We start from the raw sequence: 19,228 nt of genomic DNA, 5'->3' as shown, positions 1-19,228 counted from the left end.
CATTTGTACTACAGTATGGGAACACTTAGGCCAACGTTAGTGCTGAATTAAAATGCCATCAGTAAAACCACTGACAGATTTGTCTCTCTTATTGAATAATCATACCCACTGACACTATTAAACTTGAAATGCAGTGTGCAAAAGTGACTCTTCTGGAGCATATTTGATGCCTGTGGATGCAGGCACCCGGCCTGTCATATTTGATTCTCTGAAAGCAAAACAGAAGTAGACAGAAGAACACAGACATCTTTATTTCACCACATTTCAAAGAAATATCACATTTTTCTACTAATGCTCAGTCATTCAAAAACCCTTTCAGTTGTGATTATTATAATTATTTGGAGAAATGTAAGATATTGGCTTTATAAAGTTTTTAATGTTTTCTCCTGTCACAGAACAAAAAATACAGAGTGGACACCAGTACTGTTTAGTTTTCTAGTAGTGACAGAGAGATATTATTTTTAAGTGGTTTGTGTTGTTGTACTGAACTGCATTTATTTTGTAGGTGTTACTGTCATCATGCCCACCCTCTGTACCTAGCTTTCATGAAAGCTCCATACTGGTTTTCATACCAGTACAACAAAGTTGGGAGGAAAGATGAACACTCATTTATGCCCTCTGGAGAACAAAGATTGCTCTCTGCTGGGTTTGGTGGTATTTTAAAACTCAAGATGTTTCCAAATGTGCTTGTGTTACATTTTTCCATTCATGCATACACAGGCTGGTTTCTCACAGTGAAAGAAAGAGCCCATTGATGACTGCCAGTGGAAGTTAGTTCATCAGGGCCGCGGTCAGGGCAGAGTTATGGCCCAGTCATTGTTTCTCTGGACAGAGAAAATAGACACTAACCAGAGGGGTAGTAAGGAGACAGGCCTGACCTCACTGTTACTGCTTTACACTGAGATGATTCAGGCTCTCTCTCTCTGCTCTGAATGGGAGTGTTTAGTGTGTTTAGTATGTGTTTGATGTCTCCAAGAAGACATCATTGTTCTTTGGCAACAGTACTTCTTCATCAAATGGATTTGTGCTGGAGAATAAAACATTTTATCATGATATGTACTGTATGTTTGTCATCTCACTTATAGAGTATTTTCTGTGGAATAGGGGCGATATGGCCATATATAAATTTGTCTACTGTCAGAGATTTGCTGCATCTACTGCTATGCTGTAGCTGTTCCTTAAATATCTCTGGGTGTCACTGGGGCCACTGTTGCAATCAATAAGGAAGTCTGCTTCATAGCAAAACCGGATCTTTAGGATTCCTAATAACAATTATTATGATTATCAATTTTATCTACTGATTATCATTTTCTTGATTAACTGAGAGCATTGTGAGGAATTCACACACACACATACATACAAACATACATACATACATACATACGTATGTATGTATGTATGTATGTATGTATGTATGTATATATATATGTGTGTGTGTGATTGTTATGTCAATTTGTATTTCAGATTATAGAGTTGGAGCCACAGCTGCTGTTGTCTTTGTGATTTTGAAGTAAGGGCAAACATTACTTGTTGTTCATTCTGTTTGTTTGTGTATAAAACACCACTTTTACTGGAATCCATCGCTGTGACATCATTAAAATGTCACAATATGGTGAGAGCTGATTGATTGCTCCCATGCAACAAGAGTGATGTCCTCCTGCATTGAAAATAGAGAAGTAAAGTACAAACAGAACACAAAGTTACATAACCCAGAAGCTCAGATTGTCAAATTAAAAAAAAAAAAGAAAAAAAAAAAAGATTCAGTGCCACTCATGAGGGTTAAAAATGTTTATAGAAATGGTTGTTTTATACTAAACATGTGATGATGACATAACTGAAGCTGAATAATGCAGTGTTCAGTCTTGAATACTCTGTAATATAGGAACACGAGAATTACTCATCCTACCACAGGCCTTCACTGTGGGGAATAGCCTGGAATAACAGCTCCATTCCCTGCTCTGCAGCCAGCATCATTAGAGCACGGTGAGCCTCAGAAACATCTCCCACCCTGGGACCACCCAGTCCTATGACTCAAACTCCCAGACAACTTCTCTTTCATCTCATCTCAGTCCACTGAGGTGAATACAAAGCAGCACTTTGCTTCTGTATCGCTGCTGTAAACGGTCAGTTAGATGATTTATAATGTGTTTTTTTTTTTTTTGCTTCATGTGAAGGGCTTATTATGTTGCTCACAGGCTGAGCACTATGTCTTGTCAACTAAATCGCCTCCTCCTTATCAATTTATCTTGTGTATCATTTTCTAAATGGCAGGAAGAGAAGCGATAAAGAGGATAAGCGTTGCCTTTGCAGTGTGGTGAAGGTGTAGGATTGAGCGGTGCACAGTAAAGGCTTACTTATTATCAGGTGTTTGTGGGCTGGATCTACCCTGAGGGATGGAGTGAGCACTTGCATATTGGAGAGAAGCAGGTAAACACTTGAACAAAACAGAATCAGTGTCAAAACTGAGCTTTCTCACCTGTCAAGAATAGAACACAGTGATGCTATTAAATTGTTTGAAGAACAATAAAGTGTCATTTCTGCATTTATCTGCTTTCAAAAAGCAAGTTTTTTTGTTTCTGTTTTTTTTTTTACCAGTTATTAGCCATGCTCGATGGATGGCAATGTCTGTCTGTCTGTTGGTCGGTCCACCTCTTTGGTTCAGGCTGAAATATCTCAACAATTACTGAATCGGTTGAGATGTAGTTTTGTACAAACATTTGTCGTGCCTAGAGGATGAATTGGAATGATTTTGACTTCCCTGACTGCTGCTCACGTACTACCATGAGGTTGACATTTGTGATTTTGAGTTAAATATCTCGGCAACTATTGGATGGAGTGCCAAGAAATTGGGTTCAGACATTCATTTCCCCATCCGGATGACCAGTAATAACATTATCTGACTGTCTCTCCTGGAAGGCATTCATTGCAGAGGCCTTCATGGGTCAACAGAGTCCAAATACTACTGTCTAATCAGGTCAGGTAGGGTCTCATTTTACTGCTGGGCCACTCAGGTCTGCGTGTCCATATGTACAATAACCAAGTAAATTCAAATTCACCCAAGTGTATGAGGTATCAGCTCTGATCGCTGGTATGTCACGATCACCAGTGTGCTTTGAGGTAAGAGGGAGAATAAGAATCACCAGAGCTTTGTTCTGACAAGAAAACTGAACCTGGGCTTATTTTAGGAAAATAAGAAGCCCACGAGGTTTATGCCACTAAATGATCGTTTTTTGGGGAAATTGATTCTTGACATTTGTTAAACAGGTTAGAACATTGTCTTTTGTCTGTTGCTTAGTCAGCTACAGGATGTTTTATTGTTGGTGCAGTAGGTGGAAGTAGGATTTTCAAGTGTTTGTATATATGTGTCTTTGATTTTAGTTTCTATAACTTTACATTCATTCTCACAGCATAATGCTCTTTTTCCACCATGGCTTGTTGTTTATTGATAGTGCATCATGCTTCTGCTGGTGATGGTGTTCTCTCCCTGTTGAAGTCTGTTCAGGTCGACTGCATTTTGGATCAGGTCTAATTGCTCCTGTGTTTATTTTGGTCCGGTCTGGCTGTGCTCAGGTCTCCATTGGATCGGGTCTTTCTGTTTTTTGAAAACTAATTTATGTACATCGAGTTTGGGTTGGTTTTCCACAGGTCCATTTCAGATTTTGGACTCATGAAGACCTCTAATTCATAGTGCACATGTCAGATTATTGGTTTCGGAAAGTTACAGAAATGGTTGGGTGCAGAACCCCCTCCCCAATCGGATGTCAGAATGATGTGGGGGAGGAGGTTTCTGATGCTATTCCAGTGTTTATCATCGCTGAGGCCCAGTACGCCATTGTGTGTGGCATTTAATGGTTCACTCTACTACCTGTGTTATGGTGCAGGTCTACCTCACTTAAGAGGGGTGTGAGAATACATTCATATGCATGTGTGTGTATATATGCATGTAAGCACTCTTGTCCTGATCACAGATGGGTTACAACTTCCGTCAACCATCTGGCCTGTCATCTCATCTCACCTCCTCTTTGTAAAGACAGAGACACAATAGCTCCTGTCTCCATTGTCTGGTGTCAGCTTCCTCTTACAAAGTGCTCTCACTACAAAGTAAAACGCCGCAGACCACTAATCATTAACTCCAAAGAGGGATCAGGCCCAGGGCAGTTAGCCCAGTGAGGAAAATGTTGATGATGGTTTACCTTTAAAGAGAATTTGAAACCAAAAAGTTGATTCAGACTCTGGTCAAACTTCTAATGTGCGATTGTTGTAGAATTATTTCAAATGTACTGAGTTTCACTGTCTCGTGTCTTCTCTGGTTTCACAACATGAAGGAGTCGATCCTGGTTTCTATTGCCTCGGACTGAAAAGCTTTTATTATACTACAGTTAAACCTAATGACACTTAAGAATGCAGTAAGTGTAGCTGTAGAGCATTGAAGTCGTAACAGGAACAATGCAGCTTTAATACCAGCTTAAGTAATATGACTATAATAGTATTATGTCAATGCAATTCCAGACTCACCAAGAAGAAGTGGATGGATTGATAACATTATCAGGACTTGTGTATTGCTAAAGGTGACCTTTATTTTATCTTCTGACTCAGCAGGCAGCAGTTTCCCATGAGGCAGAGAGATAGCTCAAGATGTGAGCCTCCATTTAATTTCCTGACATGATATTTGCAGCCACTCACCAGTCACTGTACTTCCAATCACCGCTCTGAATTACAATTGCGCCCTCTCGATTTCAGAACTCTCTCATTTCCTGCCGTTGAAACCCTTCCCTCTGACCGCTCATCATCTCTAAAAGCTGAATGAATGTTGCGATGTTGACTGCATTTTAACGCTAATGACAGGCTTTCAGTGTGGTAGTTATGAGAGGAGAATATTGAATGTGTTGTCGCTCCAGGAGGAAAAATCTGATTCCACCTTCAGTCAACTGTAAGCGCATGGCTTGAATTTTAACTGGTTATCAGCAGCCACCTAAACTTTATTTGTTTGTTTGTTTTCTTGTCCTTAGGTACAACCCGCGCCCCTCGAGACGGTGAGGTCCCAGGGGTGGATTACAACTTCCTATCTGTGGAGGACTTCCTAGAACTTGAGGAGAGTGGCACACTACTGGAAATAGGAACGTATGAAGGTGAGGACGGCGAAGATACTGATCGTAACTGACACTCCATGTGAGTCATGATAGCGCAGGTGTCCCGATTCACCACAGATACAAGAAGCGTAGCAGCGATCAACATTTATTTTTTCCTACATGCAGGCAGGCTGTAAGAGTGTGCACTCGGTTGATTCCGATTAGACTGTGCATGATGGGGGGAGATGCATCCAGGAGACAGCGGGTCACTCCACATCTGCCCCTCTCACTCTGATGAGGACAGTGTTGTGCAGCTCAAACTGACACAAACCTGTGTGTAAACATGTGTGCATATGTGTGGGCTAGTGTGTGTTCATGCATTGTGTGTTTTTTTGCGAGCATGTACCTTATGCAGGGATAAGTCTTATTTATGCGTATGTGTGTGTGTGTGTGTGTGTGTGTGTGCGTGTGTGTGGCTGTGCATGGGGCTGGTACAGAATGTTGCGACATTAATCTGCTTGGCACTGGTTCTGCCTTGTGTTGGCACAGTTCTCTCTTTCACGCAGACAATGTCAAATACCTGTCCACAGGAGTCGGTGGCCATCCAGACAGCCAGAGGAAGCCTGGATTATTGATTCATGAATATATCTGTATTTAATGTATAAATGATTGTATTAGAAATAGAAAAAGATTTGATCATAACATATCCTTTGATCCTGCCTTTTATATGCAATATTCCTCTCAGTTTTGTTGAATATTTCAGGGGGAAATTGTGCCTTTTTTATTTGATAGTAAATAGTAGAGAGTTGACAGGAAATAAGGGGAGATGACATTCAGCGACATCCTTTGGTGACGTCAAACTGTTAAAGGAATAGTTTCACATCAACGAAATACCCTTGCATGTGTACCCTGTAAATATGTAGCAGCCAGGTAGCTTAGCATAAAGACTGGAAACAGAGGAAAGCAGCTAGCCTGGCTCTTTCTGATGGTAGCAAAATCTGCCTACCATCACCTTTTAAAAGCTCATTAATTAAGATGCTATAGCTAGGCTAACCGGCTGCTAGCTTCACATTTAGTCTACCGATGTAAGATTGGTAGTGATCTCATCAAATTATATAAAAATAATATATTTTGATAATGATAATTTATACAAGAAATAGTCATGATCTTGACATTTTTACACTTTGGTTTTTGTAGATATAACCTGCTTCCAGTCTTAAACTTAAGCTAACCAGCTGCTGGTTTCTAGCTTTATACTACCGTACAGACATGGGAGTGGTATTAATTTTCACATCTAATGCTGGAACCAAATATATGGATACATGATTACGACAATGCCAGAAAGAGAAACTTGATAAATCCCTTTTGCACTGCTGAGAAATGAACAGCAGCTTCAGTCAGAAAAAGCTGCTAAAACAAGCTGGCTGTTGTGAGCTGGTCCATGGTTTTTGCTCAGTGCTTTCAGAGTCTAGACAATACAGCTCTGCAGCCTCAAAGACAAACTAGAATCGTTTTGCTTTCTCACCAGCTGCTTAGTTCCATGATTTGTAGTCACTCTGTGATCCAGCTTTATGTCTTTTCCTCTCAGCGTAAGATTAGGAGGTTTCATAGATCCTCTGCTTGCTATCTCTCTGTCCCCCACTCTGCCTGTTTTTATCCCTTTCCTCACTCTGTCTCGGTTTCTCCTTCTCCCTCCTTCTGTGTCTCTCTCAAGCATGCTAATGTCCTTCTTGTTGCCTAGGTAACTATTATGGGACCCCCAAGCCGCCAAGGCAGCCCATCATTGGGACAGTGATTCTCAGTGATGCAGGCTCCCGGCAGTCCACCCCAAAGCGCACCAAGTCCTACAATGACATGCAAAACGCCCGAGTAGTGCCTGCTGACGACGACGATGACGACCAGGCCACGGAAATGAACAACAGTTTTACAGGTGAGGGCGTTGTAGCACCTCTCCAGCCTCTCTCTCTCGGCTTGCTGAAGTTTCTGCATCTACAGATTTTCTTTGTCTCTGCGTGTGTAGTACTCTCCATCTGTGCTGTGTTTGTTCTCGAGTGGATGTTTGTTTAGGAGTGTCTGTGCATACATGTGTGCACCTAAGATTAGGAATACAGAGGGAGTGAGACAAAGTGTGTATGTTTATGATCCTCTCCTCTGTTGTACGGTGTCTGGTGGTTACATCATGTCTTTGTGATGCTGATTCCTCTTACTCGGAGCCTCCAAACACTGCCATCTGCCTGTGAGGAGGGGCGTAATGGGGGAAGAAGTAGATTACAGGCTACACACATACACACACACGATTCATCATTTTCTCCTCTCCCACTTGTATCTTATTTTCTCACTTTTCTTTGCGTTAACTTATCATATTCCCTCTTGCATGTGTACGTGTTTGCTTAAGTGTTAATATTTCTGCCCCAGGTAATGAGTGTGTTCCCATGCCAGATTTCCTCAACACATCTTAACATTGTCATCTACATGTAAATGATTTACATAATATAAATAAAAGAAGAAAACAGGCAACAATATGAGATTTTTATGCCAAATCTTGTGTTTCCCATCTTTTCCTCTCTCCTTTGAGCTCTTTCCTGTTTTGTGAGTGTGATAGATGGTGTTTTTTTCTGCTGTGAATCTATGCCCTCTCTGTGTCCCCCTGCCAGGCAGCCAAAGTGTTGAATTAGCATTTGATCAACCCTGAAAGGCCCACGGAAGTGGTGGAGGACACTTGGCCAGAACTGGGGTAGCGAGTGGGGATGGGGGTTGGGATTGCTAGCTTTAGAAGAAAGAGGCTTATGGGTGGAGAGGTAAAAAGAAGGTGGGGGTCAAAAAGAGTTTGGGAAAGACTGTTGCTGGAAGAATTAGCATATTCCTGGGGCCCTTTCAGTACACTAGAAATGGGCGGGAGTCAAATTTAGGATGGGGGAAGGGGAACTGCGGGGACTTTGGTGTGGTTCAAGTTGCATGTCTGCTTATTGTATTCTTTTCGTGCATGTACAAGACATAAACTGTGTTTTTGCTCTTTTTTGTTGTTGTTGTTTTTGTTGTTGTTCCGTGTTGTACCTGTTGTGTTACCCAGGATCCTTAGTGCGTAGTCTCTTCCCCTCTCCTTTGTTGTGCACAGGTAACCCTAACGACCAGGACGAGAGCCGTGGCGGCATCCTCCGGCCGTACCCCGCACGTGACAATGCTCCATCCTGTGGTCTGAACAATGCTGTCACCTCCACCGCAGACAGTGGGCAGCAGACCCTCGCAGAACCGCAGGTCTCTCCAGAAGACCCGCTGGGACCGCTGCCTGAAAACTGGGAGATGGCCTACACCGAGAATGGAGAACTTTACTTCATAGAGTATGTATCGACAACCTGCAACCTGCAACTTAATTGCCTAATCTGCTGCACACCCACTCTGAGCACTGCCTGTATAAGCATTTGTCACCATAGCTCGTACCATAGTTGGTGTTTTCTGTATTTTACCTGCACTATTATCCCTTTTGTTCGTCCAGTGGCTTGTCTTCCCCCATGATTTGGTTTTTAGGCCTCCCCAGCCAACCTGCCCAACCCCCTGGGTGCCACTGCTTTCCTGTTAATCCCTGCATGTCCCGATCTCTAAAGGAGATCACATCCTGATCACCTGACTACCTCCACCTCTCTGTCCCCTCTGCAGCACGGCAAAGGCACACCACCAGGACATGGCTATGCATTTTCAGAGCTTGTATGTTCATTTCTGCTATCACTGATTTACAGTATGTTCTTGTTTTAACAATGGAGGGAAAAGTCAGGTCGTTTATTTGTTGATTTCCTGCCTGTGTCGCTCTGTTATTCTCATTTCTCTTTGCAGCAGGCGCCCTCTGTCCTCTGTAAACTTGCTGACGCGGTTTACTTTCTAATTCTTATTGATGCATTCATGTGCCTCTGTGCTATGCTTTTATATGTTGGTTTGACGGCCTGTGTTGAATTATTCTGTTGCTTTATTTGTTTCCTCTCAGCCACAACACAAAGACCACATCCTGGCTGGATCCTCGGTGTAGAGACAAAGCCTCCAGGCCTCTGGAAGAGTGTGATGATGATGGTAAGCTGCTACACATTGTTTACACAATAAAAGTGTACATTCACACTTCTGTGTAGTGGTTCAGGGCTCAGTAGGTGGTGCTTGAGGTCTCGGACATGAGGCTCTTCTTGTGTGTTGAGTGGTGACATTACTAAACTTCTCAGTAGTGCCTTTATTAGAGTTTTGATTGTGAGATATGTTGAATTGGTATGTGTCCTACAGTTGCCTTACTGTTGTTGGTTGTTGATTTTGAGTTCTTTCCCAACAGCTGTCATAAAAAAAATACTTATAATTCACAAATAATTAGGGAGTGTTTGAGAATTTCCAAATGACAGTTGTCAACTTCAGGTTTCAGAGCACAGGCTGCAAAATTGCACCATCAAGTGGTGAAACGGAAAGTGGCACACTGCACTTCTCTTGATTGCTCAAGTGTTTGTTTTTTTTTTAGATGTTGTTTCATCCTGTTATTATCAGTTCTGAGACTAAGGGGTTTCTGTCTCCCTATTTGCCTTTCTCTGGACTGTCACTTCATTCTTTATTTACTCTTGATTCCTCCATCCCCAACCCACCTCTCCTTTGCTATCCATCTCTTTTCTCTTCTTCATTTTGTTTTCTTTGTTTCATCTTGCTTTCAACTTGGAGAAGAAGGGATACATACGGAGGAGCTGGAGAGCGATTTAGGTAAGATTTTTTTAATTTTTCTGTCTAAAACTAGCGTTATTCAGGGGTTATTAGATTAGATGTCACAGTTATGACCAATTTATTTTTTAAAATAGATAATCTCTTAAATTAAAAGTTATGGACTTAATTGACGTGACAAATACGGTGATATTGTTTCTTTACTGTTTGATTCTGTCAGGGGGCTACAGTAGAAGGATTTTTGATTTAGGTCGGAGTAAGGAGAGCTGCAAGCTATTTTTGACCACAGATGGCACTGTTGAGCAGTGTTATACTGTTTGTGTTGTATGATGTGCCAACTCGCACTCCGGGTGCTACAAACAGTTACATGATAGATGTTTGTGCCAGCTGCAGAAAGCAGCGGTACGTATTGGCATTTGGTGGTGTGCATGTGCTTTTATAGCAATATGACTGAAGGAGGAGACTGCAAGCTGATGTAATCAATGCAAGTTTTATTAAGACAAAAGAAAAAAGAAAATCAGGATAAAAGAATCACTTTATTTCTTAGGCCTCAAGGACACACACAATGTGTCTCTTTACTGAAAACTCCACAGGGTAACTATAAAGCATAATAGATCGTAATGGATTTTCTCCAGACCCATGCAGAAAGATGGCTTGTGTTTAGAGATGGTAAATAAAACCATGTGATGTAAACCTGACCATCATAAGTTATGTCTGTGTAATGTCAAAAGTGACAACATTTTTGGCAGTTGGTTTTATTACATTTCTTGTTCCACTCTCCAAATGTCTCCCTCTAGAATTTCAGCTTATAATGGAGCCTCACCGCATTAATTGCTCACATGTATCACTGTGAGATATTCTGTGTGTGGTTTAGTTATATGTTGTTGATCGTAGCTCTGCCTTAAATTTTAACATCCATACCCAAAGGTTGAGCCTTTGTGGATTTTCGTATAATTTCATTTCCTTTCTATATAACAAAAAACACTATTCCGCTACCCATCGATCATAGCGTGACTAGCAGGAGTTATTTGTCTTGAGATGCACAAAAACACATCTGGAATATGTTATGCTGAGGTTGTGCTGAGAACTTAGGCTGATAGATGTACTTGGAGTTGCTTCACAGACTGGCAAATGGTTTAGCTGCCGATTCTCGTCCCATGTGCAGGTAGAACAAACAACCCTGTAATGGAATGAGAGCTCATTCTCGAACCAGGCCTTGAATGTCTGGCTGAAAGCCTTTTATTAGTGCTGGCTGCTCAGATGCAGACGGTCCGTGATTATTGATTGTGAAATCCAGTCTCCTATAAAAGTGTTTACTGGACTTGGGAGAAGCCCACAGTAACACAAGGAGGTAATGTCTTTGTCTGGAATCAAATACAGTGAGGTGGAGAACTGAGATGCCAACAGCGTAATGGGAATGTGTCAGTTTAATTGGCCTCATCTGTCCACCTGTTCCCATGAAGCGTGGTTAGGTGTGTGTACAATGTGTATGGCTGTGTGAGCCTCATACTGCAGTAATAATTACAATATGCAGACGAAGACGGATGTTAGCTCTTCAGTTTTTACACTTCCGCACCAGACTTGTGTTGCCCTGTACTTTGTTGTTGACTTGTTCGAAGCTGTGTTGTATCTTTGTTCTCACAGTTACTGAGAGATGTTTTAGTCTTAATGAGCAGAGTAAATGTGATGAAGGCAGCGGGAGAGTGATCCAGGTCATAATTTAGCTTATGTAAACACTTACAGCTACACATGTCTGGCATGTTGACTAGATTCATAAATGTGCACAACTGGCCCAGCTAGAACCCTCTGTACCCGATGAAGAGCCAATTTGGGCTCAAATCGTTTTACTTTTACTAATGCAATAAAACAGACATTTTAAAGGGGGCCGTTTAAAAGTGTTGCAACTCCTTAGCAGGCACAAAAGCGCTGCAAGGATTTAGGAAATATAATGGAGGAAAAATAGTCTTAAATTATCCTGTTGTACAATAGTAAATGCCTCGGGTTATTTAGTCTTAGTTTTTTTAACATTTGATCACATTTTGGCATTGATAGGAGAATTCAAACAAAAAAAATTGTGGCAGCGTCATAAAGACAGAAAGTCCTGATGAACCATGCTCACAAATATAACACAAGACAGTACACAACATCCAATGTCTTACTCAAAACAGTGAAAAAAAAACAGTAGAAGTAAGAAACGTGGAGCATCTTGTTATAATGAGAGATGTTACTTATGAGACAAATGTGATCCAATACAATATTGCATGCTATATGTACTGTCAGTGTAGTATGATGGCTATGTTTGCTGTACTGACTGTTTTGGAGAGTCGACCCAACCCCACTCAGCTCTGCTAACAACTGTGTGGAAAGTGTGGTTGTTTTTTCTGTGTTTAAAGCTGCCTTCTTTATTTCAGAGCTGCCTCCAGGATGGGAGAGAATAGACGACCCAGTGTACGGGGTGTATTATGTAGAGTAAGTTAATCACCTTACTGATTCACAGAAATACAAAGAAAAACAGAGTTTCTCTAAATTAAAGACTCTCTTAAAGCTTTTTTTTAATGTTTTTTTTTCTGCTAATCAATCTTTACCCCTATTACCTTGATTTCTCTCTGTCTGTCTTAGTCATATAAACAGGAAGACACAGTATGAGAACCCAGTGGTGGAGGCGCGGCGTCGGAAAATCCTGGAGCAGCAGCAGCAGCCGCAGCCTCCAGAAGGTGAGCGGTATATTCGAGGTTCGTTTCCTGCCCTGGCACGGCACCATTTCTTTCTTTCTTCATGTCTGTGAGTGTCATGTCCTTCTAGTTCGTCCAGTGCTCTCCCGGGTTTGGGCCAGGCTGCTTTTCTCTGACCTCAACCTTGTCGAGACAAGATACAAAAACCTGTTATTCACTAAATTAAGATTTTGATTCTCATACAGATTTAACAAAAATAAAGCTGGCCCAAGCCCTGGTGTTGTCTTTGGTGTTTAGATTTTAATTTATGTGATTTTAAAATCATAAATGCTATATATCATTTTGTATTTGATCATTTAAGTTGCTTTACCATGAAAAGATGAGGCAGAGATTTTTCACTGAGGTATCCAGAGATTTTCACACTGTGAGGCTGAGAGAGTTGCAGGGGAGGCACAGAGTGAGACATATAAGGAAAACTCAGCTCATGGAGGCAATTAAGTTACTTTAAGACCCTTGGCACTCGACTGATGCAATTTGCGTCACAAATCGTGCTCCTTCTTGGAGTCATGACTCACTCAAATCTGAACAAACAGACATGATAAATGTCCATGAATCCATTTTAAATCATTGAAAAATGAACTGGCTCTTTATACCTCCAGAACATGCATGCATCATATGTGTATCATCACTTTGTAATGTTTTGTAAATGGATACGTTGCAAGCAACATTGCCAAAATATGAAGAGCTTTAGGCTACAAAACCCGGGTTCAATTGACTCCATGGAAAAATCATACTTCATGTTTACAACCCCCAGAGGCCGTATATGATGTGAACTGTAGCTCTAAGAGCATGATTAAATCCCAAATTGAAGTAAGACAAACAATAATTATAGGAATGACAAAATCCATTAATATGATTTTTTTCACGTTGTATTATCAGTATTATGAAGGAAAATACTTACAACAGTATCTCACATTCAACAAACACTAGTAGAAGCTGATGTAAATGAAGAGCTGATTACAACTGAGGCAACAGTGTGTGCTTTAAGCTCTGTGTTTGTATCTGTGTTGCTGTTAAGTGTCTACATGTGTGCATGTGTGTGGCATGTAAATACACCTTGAGTGTGTGTGGGTTAACGTGTGTGTGATTGCGTCTGTACAGAGTGGATAGAGGAGCACTCCTCAGCAGCGGCTCCTCTGGCAAACTACGCTCCAAACCACCTGGAGACCTACAGGGACCCGCAGGTGCCGCCAGCTCTACCTCCCGGCCCTGCGGGAGTCAAACGTAAATCTTTATGCTTATACACACTGTATTTACTTCATTACTACCGCTTGGTTTTTATATCAGGTGCTACTGACACCCTGTCGCCCTAAGGTACATCATGTAGTTCAGATCAATGTTTATGTTTACTACATTTATACTAGAAAAAGCCTTCTGTAGTTTTGTTGATTTGTTGACAGCCTTTTGACGTTACGTGTGAATGCACCAGTAATTTTGGAAATTACTATATGTGGGAGTGACATGCGAATGCATGCAGACCGGATGTGTTGTTAGACACGTGTCAAATTGTTCACAAGGTGTCCATGTTTCAACAAACGCTTCTAATAACGAGAGTAATCAATCAGCTGTGCCGGTGCTGTGACCTTTAACATTTAAGGAATGAGTTGTTAAATCCTAACCCTCCTCCTGATCCTGATCAGGGAGACAGCAATCTTTAAATGTAGAATATGTGAATGAAAACACAAAGTTTTAATAGTTTTTTCCTCCGGTGCTCTGCAGGAGGGAAGCCTTTCTTCACAAGAAACCCAGCAGAGCTGAAAGGAACCTTCATCAACACAAAGCTGAAGAAGAGTCGCCGCGGCTTCGGCTTCACTGTGGTTGGAGGTGACGAGCCAGATGAGTTTCTGCAGATCAAAAGTTTGGTGCTGGACGGGCCTGCAGCTGTGGATGGCAAGATGGAGACAGGTGCAGTACATGACCATCATCCACAGGGGGCACTGTTTTCATTCAACAATACACAAACTGTAGTGTTCTCACATTACATCCATCCATTTTCTCTGATATTCCACCATTGCACAACTGTGGGCTGATGCCAAATAACACCAACAGTGTAACATTAATTTTACTTGACAGGTAACCATGAAACAACTTTAAATACCAGTTAACTGTGTAAAAAACGGCTTTACTAACAGTATAATTTTCCTTGGTGCAGGTGATGTGATAGTCAGTGTGAATGACACCATTGTACTGGGCTACACCCACGCTCAGGTGGTGAAGATCTTCCAATCCATCCCCATCGGCTCCATGGTGGACCTGGCCTTATGCCGTGGCTACCCGCTGCCCTTTGACCCCGATGACCCCAACACCAGTCTGGTGACCTCAGTGGCGATCTTGGACAAGGAGCCTATCATCGTCAATGGGCAGGAGACATTTGACTCGCCTTCCAACCAGGCTGGACCCGTTAACGGCATGAGGGAGCCCCGGCCGCACAGCCCCTCAGCCGAGGTGGCGTCTAACGGTTCGCACGGCTACACCAGCGATGTGGTCACCCTGGCCTCATCCATAGCCACTCAGCCTGAGCTGATCACCATCCACATGGAGAAGGGAGACAAAGGATTCGGCTTCACCATCGCCGACAGCCTCACGGGAGGAGGGCAGAGGGTCAAGCAGATAGTGGACTATCCGCGCTGCCGTGGCCTAAAGGAGGGGGACATTCTGATGGAGGTCAACAAGCGAAACGTCCAAAATATGAGCCACAACCAGGTGGTGGACCTGCTGAGCAAATGTCCCAGAGGCAGCGAGGTCACCATGCTCGTGCAAAGAGGTATGTATTACATCTTGATGTCAGATATTTGTCAGCAGGGGACGGATAAATGGATGCAGGAACTGAAGTTCTGACATGGAAAGATGTGTGATTAAGCACACAAAAGAATGTACTGTTATCTGCTGAACCGACAACAGCTTGAATAGTTGGCACAGAAGGAGTGACATAATGAGAGAGCAGGAGAGAAAAGTGAGGAAGAGAGTGGGCGGCAGGTTGAAAAATTCTCAGACTGGATGGGATGAAGGTAAAGAGACGATGGGCTGAGTTAGCACAGCAGAGGATGAGCAGATGAGTGTGGGAAGGAGTAGGAGGCTGGGTAAAGAGGCGAGATGAATGAGAGGGGAGGGGAGGAGGAGCACATTAGGTCAGGGACTCGGATATGTTATGAATACAGATGCTGCTGAGTTGGACCCCAGAGACCTTGTCAGTCTTCACGTTTGCTATTCTCTTATGTTGCCTATATGATAATTTGGGTATTGTGAAGGGTGTGACTATTCATTATCTCCTCGGGATGTGTTTTATTTTCAAATTGCTGTACCTGGACTGAAAGAGTGAGAGGAGATTAGAGCCTGTGTTCACGGAAACAGGAAATGACTGGATGTTTCATTGATTTTGATTAGAATATTGAGCACTCAGTTGTCTTATATTCTGCTGTTTTTATGTGTGCTATTAATGTGTTATTAATGCAGATTTTTAACGGTTGGTGCTGCTTCGCTTGGATTCTCAGTCTTCTCACTGCTACACAGAGCCATTCATGTTCCTACACTTTTGGCCTGGAATGACCCAGATATAAATGTTTCTCTCATTTAAACATCAAAGCAAAACAAATTGTTTGCCCCAGAGTAGAGTATCCAGGCAGACACTGAATGACATTCGAGGTCCCTCATTTGTGTCCGGTCCTTATTGTTGTCAAATTGCTGTCCATATCGGCTGACCCAGAACTCTTTTAGTGGCAGGTTGGAATATGCGCCCCTACATCAATTATGCCCTCTAATGAGTTGACCTTGTGCACTGCTGCTGGAATAACATTGCTGTATTGTGTTAAATGTCAGCATCATTATGGGCCTGTGTGTGTGTGTGTGTGCGTGTGTGTGTGTGCACGCGAGAGAGAGTGTGATAGGGATGCAGGGTAGTATTCCTGTTTCCAGAGCCTAGAGCGAGAGGGAGCGAGAGCGAGAGCAAGGGAGGGATGAAATAAAGGAGAGGATAGGTGGGAAGGAGGCTACAGGATGTGACAGTAGAGTGACGGCAGCATGGATCATCTCTGTTAGCTTTGTTATTATGGGGTGGCCAGGTGGTGAGGGACAGAAACTACACACACACACACACACACACACACACACACAAACACACACACACACACAGGCAGCCAGGGGGTCTGTATTTAGATGAATTAAGGAAATATTTCAATATGAGTGTGTTATGATACCTGAATGTCAGTCCTAATATCATACAGTGCTTTTTCTCTACTTTTTATTTGAAAAATTTAAAAGTTTTTCGACAAAACCCTTCTTTCATTCATCAAAAGAAGTCAGTCATCTCAAATATGAAATGTTTAATCAGCAATATTTAGCATCTGTGCAAGAATTTTGCCAAAATAAAATTAGACAAATTATGCTTTAAATCAGAAAATGTCAAAAAAATAGGAACCTGAACAAGCATTTGATGGCTTTTACAATCACGAGAAAGTTTATAGTCGACAATGTAAAACATTGAGCGTATGTCACACTGAGAGACACATTGACTAACAGCTGATTCAAAGCTTTGGCTGTAGCAAAATTCTGACAGTGTCAGAAATTTAGGTCCAGATTCTCACACTGTGACTGCTGTCATGACACACAAACCAACAAAAATCTGAATATGATTGACAAAATGATGCGGAGTAAACTGACTGGTGACCTTTCAAAAACAAAATTTTTTAAATAAAGTTTAGGGAAAAACGTGTGCACACCAAAGCAGGTTTGTGTGACTGGCAAAGAAGAAAACCTGAGCTACATTTTCAAAGCACAAGAGCTACACAGATGGATGACAAGAACTGATAACGTGCCTCTGCTCTCATATCTTCTATTTAAATTGTAGCACTACAAATTCACCACACATTCTTTGCACATCCTGACAAGACTCAAACTAATATTGTACAGCCTGACACAGATTGTGACCATGATTTTATTATTCCCACCTCACACACTGTGCCAACAGCAATTGTTATCATACATAATCGCCGTTGTTGCACAGTTGAAAGATGCCTAAATGAATCAACAGTAAATCTGAAGACCTCAAAGCTCCTTTATGGCATTGTAAACTTGAATACCTTTGAAGAGTGAAAACATCATTTGGGCTCTGGGCAATTGTGATGGGCATTTTGCAACATTTTACTGACTAAACAATTTCATTGATGAATCCAAAATGTACAGGAGTGATTAATCAGTTATAAACATAATCATTAGTTGTAGCTGTATTCGATAATAACAGCTCTTAAGACTGAGATTTGTGCTTGCCTTTCTCTCTAAAGAATAATGCAGTGACCTTTAAAGTGATCGCTAGCAGCTAGTGCATAGTCATTCACAACAACAATTATGGGAGCAAAGAGGAGCGAGGTAAGGCAGATAAGACGAGAGAGCAGAGGATGAGAAATAGGAAGACTGGGGATCATGTTTTGAGAAAGTAGAGGTGGAGGATTAGAGGAAAGAGTGTGAGATTTGCTGAACAGCACTGGAAGTTCAGCTCAGGGAACGTATATGAGGGGATTGGTTTAGAGAAGTATTGGCGGATGAGAGGAGGAGGAGGAGGAACAAGGTGGACTTTAGCTGGAGGAGAAGAAGCCTTAATCTGTTCATCTGTGACTCATCAATCTGCGCTGTCTGACTCTGAATCAGCACAGACCGTGATTATAAGAGGGCACAAAGCACAAGGTCAAACAAACAGCATCACAGTGATTTCTCACAATGATTGTTATATTCCAATTTTGTATAGGAGCGTTTTCAGCAAGGCAAGGCATAGGCGAACTAAGAGGCTGCTTAGGGCCCCCGTGGCCATCAGGGGGCCCCCAAGAGCGCTTGTAATGCCCCAGGACATCTTTTTTCCTCTTTTTTACAGCACCCATAGGTGCCCCAACGGTCTGCCAGACCATCATATATGATGACGCTGTTTGGGCTCTCAAGCAGTTCTGCTCAAGCAGTGTAAATAAACATATAAATATATATATAATCTACTGTACTTGGCTTGGAATTTGTTCGATAGTTTTAATATTTATTTATTTATTATTCAGGCCTGGGGCCTTCGTGTGTGGAGTTTGTATGTTCTCTCTGTGCCGCTGTGTGTCCGCTCCGGTTACTCCAACTTCCTCTTGCAATCCAAGGACATGCACATTAGGTTAATTGCTGACACTAATGCCTTACTATACTATGACTTTTTTATGCCTAACTATACTTTGACTCTTTTAATGCCTACTATAGTATGACTTTTTGGGGCTTTTTATACTACATTTTTTTTTGGCTTGCAGTACTATGACTGTTTTTATACTTTATTATACTGTAGCATTTTTTGACGTTTTTATGCCTTACTATACTATGAACTTTTTTGCCTTGCTATACTATGACATTTTTGTGACGGTGTTATGATGTTTGTGATGCCTTATTATACTATGATATTTTCGTACTATGATTATTTTCACTATACTGTGACATTTTTTTAAATATTTTTATGCCATACTATACTATGACGGTTTTATAACTTTTTATGCCTAACTATACTATACGGTTATGTAATTTTATGCCTTACTAAAGTATGATGGTTTTTGAAGTTGATTAGCCTTATTATACTGTGACATTTTTGTGACTTTTTATACCTTATTATATTGTGTTTTTTTACCTTACAATACTGTGTCTTATTTTTGCCTGACTATACTATGCCATTTTTGACGTTTTCATGCCTTACCATACTATGACGTTTTTATCGCCTTTTATGCCTTAATATACTGATGTTTT

General features: G+C 41.6%; 1 protein-coding gene across 1 annotated transcript in view; it reads left to right on the top strand.

Annotated features, from left to right (window-relative positions):
• Positions 1 to 19,228, top strand: part of LOC111217316 (membrane-associated guanylate kinase, WW and PDZ domain-containing protein 1-like) — a 102,502-nt gene that overhangs the window by 50,629 nt on the left and 32,645 nt on the right. Inside the window, exons 3-12 of the mRNA XM_022739120.1 lie at positions 5,010 to 5,129; positions 6,811 to 6,999; positions 8,185 to 8,407; positions 9,046 to 9,128; positions 9,750 to 9,788; positions 12,158 to 12,215; positions 12,366 to 12,460; positions 13,580 to 13,702; positions 14,198 to 14,383; positions 14,631 to 15,242. Of these exons, the coding sequence (XP_022594841.1) occupies positions 5,010 to 5,129; positions 6,811 to 6,999; positions 8,185 to 8,407; positions 9,046 to 9,128; positions 9,750 to 9,788; positions 12,158 to 12,215; positions 12,366 to 12,460; positions 13,580 to 13,702; positions 14,198 to 14,383; positions 14,631 to 15,242 (1,728 nt within the window). The remainder of the gene's footprint in view (positions 1 to 5,009; positions 5,130 to 6,810; positions 7,000 to 8,184; positions 8,408 to 9,045; positions 9,129 to 9,749; positions 9,789 to 12,157; positions 12,216 to 12,365; positions 12,461 to 13,579; positions 13,703 to 14,197; positions 14,384 to 14,630; positions 15,243 to 19,228) is intronic.

This window comes from Seriola dumerili, unplaced genomic scaffold (genome assembly GCF_002260705.1).
Source record: "Seriola dumerili isolate Sdu_G_001 unplaced genomic scaffold, Sdu_1.0 BDQW01000043.1, whole genome shotgun sequence".
NCBI classification, from domain to species: domain Eukaryota; kingdom Metazoa; phylum Chordata; class Actinopteri; order Carangiformes; family Carangidae; genus Seriola; species Seriola dumerili.
The sequence above is the reverse complement of the archived record's forward strand: the minus strand, read 5'-3'. Positions and strand labels throughout refer to the sequence as shown.